This window comes from Phoxinus phoxinus (genome assembly GCF_949152265.1).
Source record: "Phoxinus phoxinus genome assembly, chromosome: 6".
Taxonomy (NCBI): Eukaryota; Metazoa; Chordata; class Actinopteri; order Cypriniformes; family Leuciscidae; genus Phoxinus; species Phoxinus phoxinus.
In genome coordinates, this window is record NC_136881.1 from 7,446,020 (window position 1) to 7,461,983 (window position 15,964).

General features: G+C 35.1%; 1 protein-coding gene across 3 annotated transcripts; it reads right to left on the bottom strand.

Annotated features, from left to right (window-relative positions):
• Nucleotides 1–5,492: 5,492 nt before the first annotated feature.
• socs1b (suppressor of cytokine signaling 1b) lies at nucleotides 5,493–11,230 on the bottom strand. 3 transcript variants are annotated; one of them, XM_079616931.1, is made up of 5 exons: nucleotides 11,138–11,230; nucleotides 10,849–10,975; nucleotides 9,898–9,953; nucleotides 6,361–6,684; nucleotides 5,493–6,237 (listed from the first exon to the last, which is right to left on the bottom strand). In XM_079616931.1, the coding sequence occupies exons 2-5, from the start codon at nucleotides 10,862–10,864 to the stop codon at nucleotides 6,049–6,051; spliced, it is 585 nt and encodes a 194-aa protein (XP_079473057.1). In that variant the 5' UTR covers nucleotides 10,865–10,975; nucleotides 11,138–11,230; the 3' UTR covers nucleotides 5,493–6,048. The 3 variants fall into 3 exon arrangements, with proteins under 3 accessions (XP_079473057.1, XP_079473055.1, XP_079473056.1); XM_079616929.1 differs by having other exon boundaries at nucleotides 5,493–6,684; XM_079616930.1 differs by lacking the exons at nucleotides 9,898–9,953; nucleotides 10,849–10,975; nucleotides 11,138–11,230 and adding an exon at nucleotides 8,663–8,970 and having other exon boundaries at nucleotides 5,493–6,684.
• Between the last annotated feature and the right edge of the window lie 4,734 nt (nucleotides 11,231–15,964).

Below are 15,964 nucleotides of genomic sequence, written 5' to 3' on the forward strand. Positions count from 1 at the left end.
CAATTGAATTGTTTTCCCAATGAACAGATTGAAACTTGCTGATGCTGCTGATTGATCTGAAAATAAACACGTTAAAACACACAGTAAATAATTCTGTATCTGTTTGTAATCAATACTGAGGAAATCAACAAAAAATCAGCCCACTTTTTTATTTAAATGGTGAAAAATGTTCATTGAGTGCATCTTGTTCCCATCTTGGATTTAGGAACCTCTCACGAGGGGAAACAAAACCACAAGTAATTACCTACATCCATAATACTGTACTATCCACCAGAGGGCATCAGGTAACCTTATTGAAAGGGGGCATCTTATTGTTTTTTTAAAGAATGCAGATTTGTTCTCAATGTGACTCATCTGGGTCAAATCGAAACATTCTCAGTGTTGAAATCTCCTATGAAAAAAAGATTTTGTCATAGATAATACATTTATCAGTTCTAAATGCTCTTAGAATGTTCTTGGAGTTTTTAGAACATTGGCTATCAGAACCGAGCTAAAATTAGAAAGATTAATTGAGACTCTCTGGAAAATCCTGGAAAAATTGACTTTTAAGTCCAAGAGCAAAGTGCATGAAAACCAAGCACACGGATCCACTGAAATTTTGCAATGTCAATTTAAAGGATTTTAAATTTAAAAATTAAAATTCTGTCATCATTTACTCACCCTCAAGTTGGTTCAAATCTGTATGAGTTACTTTGTTCTATTGAACACAAAAGAAGATATTTTGAAGAATGTTGGTAACCATAAAGTTGTTGGTCCCCATTGACTTCCATTTATGAAAAATAAATAAATACTGGAAGTCAATGGGGATCAGAAATGTGATTATGTTTTAGTTAGTTGTATTTTCGTTCCTGTGTTTGTTTGGTTACCCATTCTTTGAAGATATAATCGTGGATATGTTTGAACCCTTTGACAAGGTTTAAAACGCTTTGGGTAAGACCGATCAGATATGTTTAATATATTAGAGTTAATCACATTGTAAATATAGCTGGAAGTGTATTTATATAGACAAATATTGTGTGATGTTTATGCAAATGATATGGCGTAACATTATCTGCTGCTCTGGGAAAACCCTGAGGTGTCTCTCCAACAATTGACAAGATAAAATCACTCCAACAGAAACACACAGCTTTAAGCAATCCTGCTTCATATTCCAGTTAATTCCAAGTGTTTGGTTGCACTTTCCGTTTCTTGTTTAATTTAATTGCTGTTGGCTTGGTAGCTTTGAAACCCTGCCTGGTGAAATTACCATAATTTAGGTAAAGGAATCCAATAGCTGTCGTTCAGTCGTAATAAAAGAATAGGTGCTGATTGATTTGATTTCCGACATGGAAATGGTGCTTCATGATTTCTGGGAAATCACAGTATTCCGGTGGAACCAGTCCTATAGAGTTGTTTGACGAAGTGCCACAGTTGCTTTTTTTGTTTGAAGAAGCCACGCAAGACAGTGATCATTTTTAAACATGTATAGACAAACACACACACACCCTATTTAGTTATGGTGGGTTTGTCATTTTTACAGTCGATTTGTCAGATTATTACGATTTTTCTGTCAAGGGCCTGTGCACATGTGCCAAGGTGTGATTAGGCATGCAAACTCACATATGGTATATATACCCAATTACTAAAAGAAACTTACACTTGATTTGTGTCAAGATGTACAAACTCTTCCTTATTGGAACTGCACATGTTCAGGTAAATCTTCACTAAAATCTGTCATACTGCAACATCTCTCTTCTTTTCCCCAGTTTTTGATTCTATATGAGAGCTGGTCATGGTCGCTACTCCTAGGTTGTTATGTGTTCAGAATCTGTTTATATATATATATACACTTTAGTACTACTTTGATTTCTTGAGCTGATACCAATGTAATAAAGAATGATAAATGCGCAATAAAACAATACTATAAATATAATATCTAAACATGAGTGTACAACGTCTGCAATGATGCCTTAGGCTTTAAACTTTGTTTACAATATGTTTCTCAATCACTTTTTACAACCATACAACCAATTACAGCCATAACTTGACTGATCAACCGTGTAGAGGGAAGCCTGCCCCCTTGTGGCCAATGTACATCCACAACTCTTGTTTGGACATATCAGAGGTATTCTACACAAAACAAATATCACACACACACACACCTGGGAAAAAACAACAACAACAACAATGAGCCAAGCCAAACATGGCAAAATATGTAGTGGTCTTCAGCCTTTTTAATCACAAATCACTGGCCAAGAAATTAGGGAGAATTGCACAAAACTGTAGATAAAGTAACTTGGCACTTCCCCAACTTGCAGACAGCTTTTTACAGGATGAACAGTTCATGAGTAGCTTAGTTGAAAAATATCTCCCAGTTCGTTTGAGTTTATGTGAGACCAAATATTCACTATAGGGTTCAAATCTGGACTCTGACCATGCAGGCCAAAACATGACCACCATCAGGTAGACTTGGTCTTGGCTGTCTTTGCAGTTTGGGCAGGAGAATTGTCTTGTTGAAAAATAACATCTAATCATTCCTCATTAGATAACAAATTGTTCATTTATGGGAAGAAAGTCATTCAGCAATATTCTCCTACTCCAAAGCATTAAATGACTTTTCACAGTGAAGTATTTCACCAATACCAGCAGCCTAAAAGGCTCCCCACACAATGACACCTCTTCCTCTATGCTTCACTGTGGTAGAGATGCATTTATTATATTTCTCAACAGATTTGTATATATTACTGAACCCTGGATTCAACGTTTTACTGAATGAGCCAACCATTCTTGTTTTCCCCTCTAAATTATGTCAACAGGAAAATGCACGATTCACTGATGTATATTTTTCTTCTTAAAATAAAATGTTTGTCTTCATGTTTTAGTTTTTTTTCTCCTCTGACACTACTTCCTTTTTCACAAATTGCTTTCACTTTTTTATTCTCTTCCCTTCAATCACCTGACTCTCTCTTGTCATGGTTCAATCCATTTCCGATGGATGAAATCAACCCCTACATTTTCCCCCCTCAATGAATATCTTTGTTTCATTTGGAAAAATGTTAAGAAGTAAATTTGATTGTGTAGAATATTTATGTTGACTCTATATGTTGAAATTTTAATGTACTACCGGTATGTAAACAGTCATGTTTGAGATACAAAAGAAGTGTGTGTGTGTGTGTTGGTTTAAGCATTCGAGAGCTATTATCTTGCTCTTTTTCTGTTGTTTTTGTATTATACGTGCAGCAATAACACACAACACAAAGAACGTTTTGTTGAACCTGACAGTGAGAGCTGATGCCAAGGCATGCAAAAGAATACTTTGGCCAGTGACAACGTTTCCAATCCTCACAATGGTAAATCTCATTGAAATGTCTGGTTGCACCTTGTATAATGTTGCTGCTGTTCAGTAAATTGGCTTCTGATGAAAGACTGCCTGCTGATGGTTGGATGCCTAATGAATCTTAAGAGTCGTTGAGGAGGAGATAATATTTTGTCCAAGCCAACTTCATGTACCAGCAATAAAACAATAGATTGCATTGATAAAAATGAAATTTAGATAGGCTTAGTCTTGGTGGACTAGATCTGCTACGCTGCTGCTGCATGAGTGAAGGCTACTGCCGAAACATGCACAATAATAAGGTGAATAGGATTATATTTTCGTTAGTTGTATTTTCGTTCTTGTGGTTGTGCTTCAGTTCAAGTTAGCCTTGATTGGTTCCAAATTAGTCTACAGATCATGTTCAGCTGTTAATCATTATGTTTCCCTGTGTATTTATAATCCCTGTTCCATTCATTTCATTGTCGAATCTCTTGTGTGATTTAAGTGTTAATGTGTGGATTTACATTAACCATATATTCTCTGTAGTAATAAAGAAGCTTTAGTTGGAAGTGTTGTCATTATACTTTTATTATCAACCATGATACACGTGACAAATGCGAGCTGCTGAGAGGAAAGTGGGGAGAACCGCCTAGCAGATCTAGGCAGGTGGTGCTGGGGAAGGTGGAGAGCTAGTTGAATCGGTTTGGGACAGAAAAGGGGTAATTAAATGTAATCAATCATGTTAAAACGTATCTTCTAAAAATCTTTAATTGGAAAATTAAACAACATTTTATCAATATTGTATAGGCTAATTATGAAAAATAATCAGTCAATAGAATAGAAAATTGTTGAAAATATTCAAATCAGGAATATCAGAATGCATAGGCTAGTTTGTGCATAAAAAATGTCTGTCAAAACCAACACGTTAAACAATGTTCACTAACCCGGCAAAGTTTTTTCAATATGAATGGTGTTTATACTCTTTAGTATGCAGTGTGATGAACAGATTTTACTCACTTGCATTATGTATTATCTGACAGAGAGCATGTTGAAGCCGCTCAGGCCGCCATTGTCACCCTCACATTCTAGTCAAAACATCCGGTTGTGTATTGTGCACATTATTTTTTGACAGACGTCGATGTCGTGATATTCAAATGAGGTGGATTTGAAAACCGATGGATCATAAGCTAATAATTGTTTGTAATAAAATAATGTGCTATGTCGATGTTTTTATTTCTAATATTCCAACCAACAGTTTTTGACAGACGTGATGATAACGTGCTTGAGGGGTGAACTATGTTTGATTTTTCGGTAAATATAAAACGATACGATATAAAATGACACATATGCTGGATACGTTATAAATCATTTTTGCGTAGTTCATTATACTTATTTTATGGAATGAATTTTATTTTGTGGCTTAAATTACATGTTATTCAAAGACTGACATGTTTGCTTGTCAAAAATCAACGTCCTCTTCTGTGTGAGGTAACGTTATTCAGTAGCCTACAGTATAATCACAATGTCTTTGTTTCGGTTTTCTGTCCTGTAGAAAAAGCACACGATCTTTTACTGGAACAAAATATGTCTTCCTGTTTTATTCTACCATGGAATAGTCAAAGGAATATAGATACAGAGGAAAAGGCACGTTTTCTTGTATAAGAGGATGTGATTTATGTATGGCTGTGTATGGTTTGTGGTTTTAATGATTCCACATCTGCTCCACAGCTTCTGCTGTGGCCATACACACAAAAACGCAACATTAACACAGTTTTGCTCCGCCTGACAAGCACATGAACATAGTGGCATGCAGTAAGTGGCTAATTTAAAATATAAAATCAGATAATGTTATTTTTAAACAAATAATTTAGTAAACTTGTAAAAATTATAGAGATAAAGAGAGTAACAATGTGTAGTTATAAAAATAATCTGAAACTCATTTCCCCCTAGATGGGGCCATTTCTGTAAAGTTAATATGTGAGAGGTTCCTGGTTCTTTTTTGGGTTAGGTTGAGTTACAAGAAACTAACCAAAGCGAAAGGGAAATAGAGAGAGGGAGGGAGAGAGAGAAAGGGAGAGAGAGAAAGGGAGAGAGAGAGAGAGAGAGAGAGAGAGAGAGAGAGAGAGAGAGAGAGAGAGAGAGAGAGAGAGAGAGAGAGAGAGAGAGAGAGAGAGAGAACAAAAACAGCTGTAAATCACACCAAATAAGTTATCTTTATTAATAAAAAAAAGCAATCCTAAACAACAACAAAAAAAAACCTTTATGTTTCATTAGGTGAAATGCATTTTTTCTGCATAGCAGAATGACATTGTTATACAATACATACTAGGCTATATAGATTATACAGTCTACATATTGTATATATGTACCCATATAAAATGATCAAATATTCATACTGATATCGACATCACCAGTGCCATGTGGTCAGTGTTCTGCATTCATACATAAAGACAAACAATACTATTTAAAAGTAACTACGTTGTCAAATCGTTCATTTAACACAAATACAAACTGACCCAGTACCGGTGTGAAGGCCAAAGGTGGTGTTGTGCTGAACTGCATGTCAAAAAAACATTTTGTAGTGCTTTTATAGCAGAGAATAGTCTCAACGATCACTACACACATAAATAGTAAATACATGTTCTAGTTGGGTCAACGAGGAGCACAGTATCCTATGAAATGATCCAAAAAAATGTGCTATGTTAAAAAAGCTGCAACATCTGTAACTTCATCTTCAAATAAACAACACACATTCATATACTAAAAGGGTACAACCACAGAAATTCTTTAAGTTTCTTGCTCACAGGCAATTGGTGAATACTATCTTTCCCATAACTCTGCACCACAGCTCTTCTTGCCAGCTCTTGTAGGCTCTGCGCCGCATCTCCACGGTACGGCAAACTCAGACTCTTTTTTGGGGATGCAATATAGTATCCAAGCAGCTGGAAAAGGCAAGAGAAAGTGTGTTTACTCCCTGCTAAACTGAATCCTCCTCCTTTTAGGAGCACTCGCACGCTGGTCGGGCCATCAGAAGCCCGATAGCTGAGAGTGAAGAAAACATTTGCCTGCATGCTGTCCCGGATCAGGAAGGTCCCCAGGGGGAGTTTGGCCAGTTGTGCATGAGCTTCATCTGCTTCCATGGGACCCCAGTAAAATCCACTGTGTTTCAAGTAATCCACAGCCTGTGTGATGAGGTCACATTCCTGCTGGTGCCGAAAGGGCTGAAAGTGTGTTGGGGGGTCGGAACAGGGTTTAGGGGGCTCGGCCGGCTTGGATGGGCCCTGTGGCGCAACTGTATGGTCAGAGTCATTATGCAGGACCATTCTGAATCGGGGCCCACTCATACCATTCCTCCATGGTCCCAAAGCATATATGAATGATTCTGCAGCCTGTGCAAATGAACAAAGAGTTCAAACATCAAGAGGTGAGAAGAGCACACATTCAAGATAAGTCTGTGAGTGTGCAAGAAAGTGCGTTAGTACGTGTGAGAACGTACAGTGGATTTTAAGCTCAGCTTTAACCAAAGATTGGCTTTAACCCTTTTGGAAATTTTACTTTTTTTTTTTTTTTTTTACTTCATCAGAATGGTGCAAATCTTGGGAAACGTTTTGGCACGTTCTATGTGAACACACACAAAAAATCATGGACATAATTTTGAATAGCTGAAATGGTCCTGAAAAAAAAAACAGTGACACTTGTACTGGAAACTAATGGGAAGCGAATTTCATCTTGTGAAAACGTTTGGTACCACGCCCAAACAAAATCTTTCTGAAAGATCTTTTGAGTTATAATCAACCTCAAATTTGGAACAACTTGTTTAGATTTATTCATGTTTTGGAAAATATATATTTCATATAAAAATTTTAAATAGTATTTTATGCATTTTTCATAATAATAAACTTAAACTTAAAAAAAAACAATTTGTTTCACTTTTTTAAAACTTTTTTTCACTTAAACAATAATCTGACAAGTCTTCTTTTAAAATTAAGACAAACTTAAGTCTGTGCTCCAAAGCATTCAAGATTTACAACAGTTCAAGTTGGAAAATTACATTTTCAGGTCTATGCTAAAAAAATATATTAACAGGTAATAAATGGATCATAATAATTACATAAATATAATTTAGGCCTACCATAAATATACCCTAGAAATGCGAAGTAATAAATAAAAAAACATTATAGAACAAAATTATAGTAGCTACTTTTTTGTCATTTTGACTGCCGAGCAGCACCAGAGGGTTAAGTACAATTCTTGGAAACAGAAACCAAAAATAATTTGACTATTTATATGCAGATAACGCTTGAGACAAAAAAATATATATATAAAGACATTTTTGTTCTAAAAATATTTTGAATACAGGCTATACTTTTGTTTTGTGAGCCAAATCAAAGTCAGCGTGGCGTAACCAACATAGATGCCAATTGATTGTTGTGATAAAAATACCATGAAACAGAAAAGCAGACCTCTCATGACTGTGTGTCAAATAACTTTTTGACGTAGTTTCTTTAAAGGAACATTTTGTTCAGGTCAAATGGGGTAACCCATACAATTTAAAATCATTTTTGAATTAGCCTTTTAAATAACCTATTTTATACACTGATGAATATGTTGTTGTACCCAAAGTGAAAGTATTTTAGTACTTTTTACTTGATAGTTAGGCTATACTGGTGACACCACATTTGTAAATCAAAAACCAGTAGAAAATGGTAGGCTACAAACATTGTAAGAAAATTGTATGAAACCAACATGAATTCAACTACCGGTATGTAATTTAGAATAACTTAGCTAGATTTTAAACTATTTCTCGAAAACTTATATTTATATAGCCTACTGTATAACTTCTAAATAAAAATATTCACATCAAACTTTTTACACATTTATAAAAAAAAAGGTAGGCTATTTGTATCAATAGGTCAACATTTAATTTTTTTAAGCAAATTTTAAAAATCATAATTTTTTTCTGTGTAGTTTTCTTTGGTCAGCTACATAATTATTTGAATGTCTTGATGTTATAGCTTCTTTATAGACAAACGCGTAGCCTATGTGTAACCGTTAGCAGAGGAAAAGTGAAGCCCTCTGCCTTCTCTGAAATACAAGTACAGTATGTTTTCTTCCAAATGAACTTCCAAATGAAATGTAAACGTTTCTCCAATAAAACAGGCAAAACGTTTTCGAATGTTCGATGATCTGTCACGTAGGAATACGTGTTTCAGAATCGAATCACCATTAAGTTACATTTCTACTGAAAACGTTTTCATAAAACGGTGTCTAATGCATGGAGAACGTCACTGTGAAATTAAAGGTGAAAGAAACACCTCCATGCAGTCCGGTCTCGGATAGCCTATAAAACCACTATAGCCAACTTACCGCAAATGCAGTTTGATGTTGACTAACCCAGACTTCTCCAGAACTGTGTAAAGATTTCCTGCGATGCTACATTTTTTGTTGTTACGCGATTCTTAGGCTGACCATTAGCTACACAAAACTATTCGAAAGCGAAAGTTACCAAAATATAATAGGCGGTCTCGCCTGTGGCACATCAGTGACTGATAGATGTCATTTCTTCCTAGGAATGTTTGGATGAAGGACATGTCTTAATATATCCAAACGTATCTTATTTACATCGCTCTTTGCACTCAGTGGGTAATGTGTCAAGATAAATCCTGGATAGCAATGCGGTTGTATTTTGGCACCACTCTTTCAATGCCTTCAAAATGGCGAAGATTGTGGCGATTTAAGCAAATAATGCACATAAAAAGCCTGGTATAAGCAAACTGCAGTATAATCATTGACTGAAATTAGTATATACTTGCTTATTAATTATTTTGCCTGCTATTAAGTGTGCACTTTTGTTTCACTTTCACTTTGCACGCTCTGGATTACTTTAAATCACGTGATCTTCCCCAATTCATATCGCCTTTGACAGGATAAGGGTTACAAGTATCATGTCTTATCCCTGGCTTGCTTTTATTGTTTAAGACTGTAACAGTAGAGACATCGTGGATTACATGACAGATAAACATGAGCCACACATTTAAGAAATGCAATGTTATTTTCCATAGACTCTGCAGAAATTAAATAAACTAAACACAGATCATTCTTTAGTCAATATTATAGCATATAGAATCTTATACTAAAATTTGGGATTTTTTTTAAGATCATAAAAAAACAATGTAATTGTGAAGTAAAACGTAAACAATGTTCAAGCGCAAAGTTTGTTTTTTCGTGTGCCAGACAATTATTGCACAATAAACAGCAGCATTGACTGGTAAATGGATACATACACTTTTGACTGTAAACAGATGCTGTACTCTGTAGATGTCTTTACTTCGGACTCTTTAATCAGACCATCTTTAAAATATATATCTCTTAAATATATCCCTGACAGGAAAGGCAGCATTTAAGAGATACCTAGAATAATTCATCATACATTAGGTTCAGGGCATCAGAAACATCAGAAAACACTCCCAAATCCATTGCCAGTATTAAAATATCTTTAACAAGTATGTGTTTGCTTAAAACATAACTAAGCATTAATCGTTATATTTTCATTTATATATTTTTCATGTTTTGTTTGCAAATTAAAATAATAATAATAATACCTTGCACTGTATTGCAGATGAGTCCAAACATAAATTTCCACTTGAAGCGGTTTTACCTTTGAAATGAGACACAAATCAATAAATTTAAAAAAATAATAATATATATATCAACTCTTATGCTACTGACATCAACTGCCTGATGTACCTCATCACTTGCACATTCACCTACAGAGAAATTACTACAGCTGGTTACTGCCCTTTCTTTACAGGGGAAAACAAAACAAACAAATCCCCACAACCCTCCCATAGACCTGTATTCAGGTGTACTTTCATTTCAGTTTCACTTTAGCACTTTAACTCTATTACATTCATGTGTAACTATTTGAAAATTACTGGATGCAAATTGTATAGTATACCCTGTCTAAAAAAGAAAGAAAAAAAGAAAAAAAAAGAGGTAAACAATCATAAGGCATAAATTTGGATTGTTAAAGGAAAGGGGTAGTTTTTCAGTCATGAGTTGATTGACATAATAATGGAACATTGCAGGCTAATGAAATCGATAGGATTTAAATTAAGCTTCACTTTCAGAATGATGCCAGACGATGAATAACTGAAATGAAACAAAAAGCAGAAAAAATATATGTATAACAGTACTGTTATTTCTTAAAACAATTTCTGAACATTTCATTTAACAGGAAAACGTCCCCCATCTGCACTTAGTTTCACTAACCTAAAATCAACAGCTGTAAAATAACCACCCGATTTGCCTTTAGAACAGATGAGGCAAAGCGCTTCCAAGAAATGTACTTGACAATAAGCTTACACTGCACTCTACTGGCAAATGACAAATGGGTTAAAAGAACATTGCAACTTTAATCATTTTTTTAAACGACAATCTATATGCGTGATAAAGATAGAAAACATCTGGCCGGTGACATGTAGAGAAACATAAGCTTCATTAACCACAGTCCTCGGATATAGTGATCATAAATATTTTATTGTATTTTTTACCCCCCAAACTTTCCATTTTAGTTTATGAGGAGGCAGATGCTGTTTCATGTTCCTCCTTCCTGCTGCTGCGTCTCAGCATGTAGGCAGCAGCTGTGAGTGCAAGAATACCATATGTGGCAAGAACAAACTGGAAAAGGGAATAAGTGGGAGAGAAAAAAAATGACACAATGAGAAGGTGGTGACGTGAGCAGGAGATGTTACTGTTGTCTTTGATCGATTAACAATCTGACATGCTCTTACTGACAAGGCATATACTGTAATTTATAAGTAATGAGAAACATGATCTTACATTTCTGCGCCCTTGTATTGTGTAGCTGTTAAAATGTTTCCTCCATCCAGTCAGTTCTGTTGGGGTTGGTGCTTCAATCCCGAAGAGCTGTCTCTGTCATAAAAATACACATTACAAAATATCAAGATTTGTTAAATGACTTTTTTTTAAATGACTAAAGGAGATCCCCATGAGCACTATGCTTTTCCGTTCTCTTCTCACTATGTACATCAAACAAAACATACATTAATTGGTATGTGGTAATATCATACTTTTAATTTATGTATACCATGGTAACGTTACTGAATAAGCATAATATACATATGGCATTTTCATTACTGTATTTAGTGTATTATAATATGTAGCCTAGGCCTATTTGTAAGCAACTATTGATATAAAGGTAGAGACACTTTCTCATGGTTTTATGAAGGACAAGGGGATATATTTTATATCTTTATATTTATTGATATATTTATACTTTATATTTAATTTATTTGATATGACAGCATGCATGGCTGCGATATGTTGAACCATGAATTCTTATACAACTTTACCTTCACTTCGGTTATAAGATGACCAAAACTTGTCAGCGGAATCCGTGTCTTCACGGGGGATGTCGGCATGACTGTAGCACAAAAAAATAAATATTCTAAACCGTGTAATCTTGAAATGTATGTAAAACCTCAACTGTATCTACAAGGGCACGCTTCGGTTGTTTACAGCTGCATTTAGTTCCGGACTTTTTTAATGGCATCTTAAGCATCCAATTAAAACTCCCCTAACGTAGACTTTGAGCCAATGGCTGCGGATCTGGAGGCGGGACTTAGATGTGGTTACGCAAACGAGTTAAAGCGCCCGCGTTTGAATTTATGGTCAACCGTGTAAACTTACGTGCTAAGCTGACCCTATGGTGCTAACCGAGGTCAGAGGAAGTGGTCGAGCCAATGTGGTAAACCATATATATGATTCTTTTTAACTGCTTTTATTTGGCTTCCTCAAATGTGACTCCTGCAAACTAGTGACATGCTAATGCAGTTTCCTCTGGTAAAAATGTCTTCAATGACACACTTAATTATTTGTTTAATCTCAATTACTCTCCGTTTCCCAGATCCAGAAAATCATCTGTTTAAGGTTTAGCCTGCAAAATAATGTGGTGGTAAGTAACTGACATCATTATCCCATATGATAGTTATATAGGGATAGTTCACCCAAAAATTCTGTCATCACTTGCTCACCGTCATGTTGTTCCAAACCAAATTTCTTTCTTCTGTTGAACGGAAAATATATTTGAAAGAATGTTGGTAACCAGACAGTTGATGGTAGCCATTGACTTTCATAATAGGCATATTTTTTCCTATGGAAGTCAATGGCTAGGCTACCGTCAACTGTTAGATTGCCAACATTCTTTAAAATATCCTCTTTTGTGTTCAACAGTACATATAAACTCATACAGGTTTGGAACAACATTAGAGTGAGTAAATGGGGACAGAATTTTCATTTTTGGGTGAACTATCCCTTTAATGACCCTTTGCATTTGGACAATTACACATTTGCTCTGAGAAAATTCAAAAACATTAGACGCATTAATAAATTAAATGATAATGTATGATTGGGGTTTTGTAAGTAATAAACTTAGGAGCATAACTCACCCTGCACCATTTGTGCTGCAGACATAAAAAAAAAAAATCTTGTTGAGGCGAGATGTACTTTTCTAAGTAATCAGACTTTTTCGTCTTTGGCCTGGTAGCAGATAAAATCCCATAGATTTACTTAGAATAAAAGACATTTCTAGAGACCAGATTATGATTTGATGCACACTTTTTATCATAAACTGCTTGCAAGGTTTCCTTTCTGACCCATTACCGTAAAACAGGTCCAAAAGTTATACTTATAACAAAATACATTTTCTGCTTTCTTCTGTTTTATATATCCAAGAGGGCTGTGATACTTAGGAAAATAACCTAGTTATGCCCTCTGCATGCACTTTTTGACTCATAGGAGTCTGCATGTTTACACTAAACGTGACGTAATAATTTTGCTAGTGTACTGTACATCTAAAATTGAAACAATACAGAAAGGTTGTTGTGTTCCCAACAGTTCAAATCAACTGAAGCAGAAATAGAAAAGTAGCCTTCATGTTTCCCAAGTGAATTGAGGTAGTTGTTTATGTCTGATATAGGCTTATGCCTCTTTTCACCTGTCACTTATAGTGACACAAGGGAGGAGTCCTCTTGAAATATTAGATTGTCTTTTACCTGAGGAACAAAAAGTTCAAAAAGAGAAGGCTTTTTGACATTTAATATCCTGCAAGAGCAGATACAAAGAACTCATATTGTGATATTTAAATTTTTTATTTAAATGTGTAATATTATAAGCATGATGATCCCATTTCACCATAGGACTCTTCTATTTTGTTTTATTTTGCTAGAAAATATCAAATAAATGTATTTTATATTATAAAATATAATAGACACATATACAAACGAAAGGGTCTAGCCCAAAATGGCTAAACAGTCAGCTTTTAATTATCTTAACCACAAATTAATGTTCAGGGAATTAAAAAACAAAATGTGAGCAGATGCGCTACTTAAAAAGCCATTACTGTCTATGTCTACAGAATATGGCAAGTTGTGTGTGAAGTGAGGAATCATGAAACAAGAGTTGCATGGTGATGTTCCAGAGCGGGTCTTTGAAAATCTGTTGAGAAATAAAATAATAAATGCATCTCTACCGCAGTGACCCTTATGAAAAATAATACAATATAGGCTACTTCAAGTTCTTTTTTTATATTTTATATGTTAAAGTATTCTAATACCAATGTACTAGTAGTAAACTTGTAAGTGTATTTCAATACTGCTTGGGACTAAATTGGCCCACTTTTTAGTATATAAATGGTTATATTTAAGTGTAATAAAGGGTACACTTTTACTAACAGTAGTAAACGTTTAGTAGTAGTTTAAGTGCACAGCTAGTTCACACAACTACATTTCTCATTTGTATTACTGTATAAGTGAACTTAAAGGTATAGTAGTTTACTATTTTAATACTTTATGAAAGTACACTATGAAGTATTCTCTTAGTAAATATCTAGTTTAGTAGTTTTATACTGCAAGTGAGTTTTCTTTAAGTGAACATAACGTCATAGTTTACTATTTATATATTATTTTTGTACTTTACAGTACCATATGTTCCTATTTAGGTATACATTTGTTATACTTGAAATACCTTTAACTCTTTAACTCTTTCCATTTAAGTATACTAATAGCACACTTGAATAAACTTATTTTTCGTCAGGGGAGGCATGAAGGAAGAGGTGTCATTGTGTGGGGAGCCTTTTACGCTGCTGGTATTGGTGAACTATTTAACTGTGAAAAGTAATTTAATGCTTTAGAGAACAGGAGAATATTGCAGAATGGCTTGCTTCCCACAAATGAAAAGTTGTTATCTGAAGAGAAATGATCAGATGTTATTTTTCTACTAGACAATTCTCCTGCCCAAACTGCAAAGACAACCAAGACATTGCTTGAGAACAAGTCCATCAGGCTCATGTTTTGGCCTGGTCAGAGTCCAGATTTGAACCCTATAATATTTGGTCTCGCATTAAACATGGGAGACATTTCTCAACTCATGAACTGTCTGAAGTCATTAAAGGTACAATATGTAAGAATTTTGTAATACAATATCCAAAAATCACTTGCTCAGTGTGATATATTTCCTGCAGTTGTGTACTTACAATATCCCAAAAGTTTCAAAAGATTTTTAATTTCAGAGAAATTCACATTTTAACTAATTTGCCGTCCCGGAATCCCTGTTCACTTGTCGCCTGTCAATTATAAACTGACCTGTGTGAGTATTATTGCAGCACTTGCGGGTAGTTCGGTAGAATGAAATGTTCTTATTCCTTTATATCCGTGGGACTCGCATGTGCCACTGATATCTGTCTCTTATTAGCAATCGCGCCCTGTTTTATACCACAGTCATGATAAAAACATCAATGTATTCACTCATCCATAAAGATTACCATATATATCCGATTATAAGACGAGATTTTTGTTCTAAAAATAGGCTGAAAAATGGGGGGTCGTCTTATATTCGCGATATAGACAAAATCACGGGGGAAAGGGAGAAAGAACGAATTAATATGAAATAGTGACTGAAACGCGACACATTAAGACAAAACCAGCTTTCCCTTCCAAGATGTTTATCTGCACAAAACTCCTGATAATCGAGCCGTCGTCTGATGAAATCAAATACACATAAGATAAAAACAATATCTGTGCTGTGATTTCGGTTATACTTGCATGTAAAATCAGAGAAGCAACATAATATCTGTGTTTAACTGAATTAAAACGCTGCTCCTCTCTGCCACACGAGACGCAGAGAGAGAGAGAGAGAGAGAGAGAGAGAGAGAGAGGGAGAGAGGGAGAGGGGGAGAGGGGTGTGCGCGAGATGCAGAGAGAGAGAGAGAGAGAAAGGTGCGCGCGCGTGCAGGAAGAGAGAGAATGAGTTATCAGTGCAATTTTCAAATAAAATTATTTTCTGTTAAAAACCAGATTTTTTCCACCAAAATCTATTTTTGTCCCAAAAATAAGTCTGGAAATGGGGGGGTCGTCTTATATTCAGGGTCGTCTTATATTCGGGTATATACGGTATTAGATCCATCGGCTTGACGACAAGATCCAAAATCTTGCGTCATCAACATACGCCTTTGTTTTTGTAAGAGGTTAGAGACCCCTAGTGGCAAAAAAAAATACATATTGTATCTTTAATTTTCAGTGGAACAAAACTGACTCTTCGTCCTGTAAAAAGGCTATTCCGTGCCAAGTTACTAATTTCTAATTGCTAATT

Bases quoted from the DNA above. Each gene is read 5' to 3' on its own strand.
- socs1b (XM_079616929.1), bottom strand. The intron at 6,685-9,897 runs GTATTATTATTA...TCATTTGCACAG, and splicing joins CATCTGCAATACAGTGCAAG to GCTGCAGAATCATTCATATA.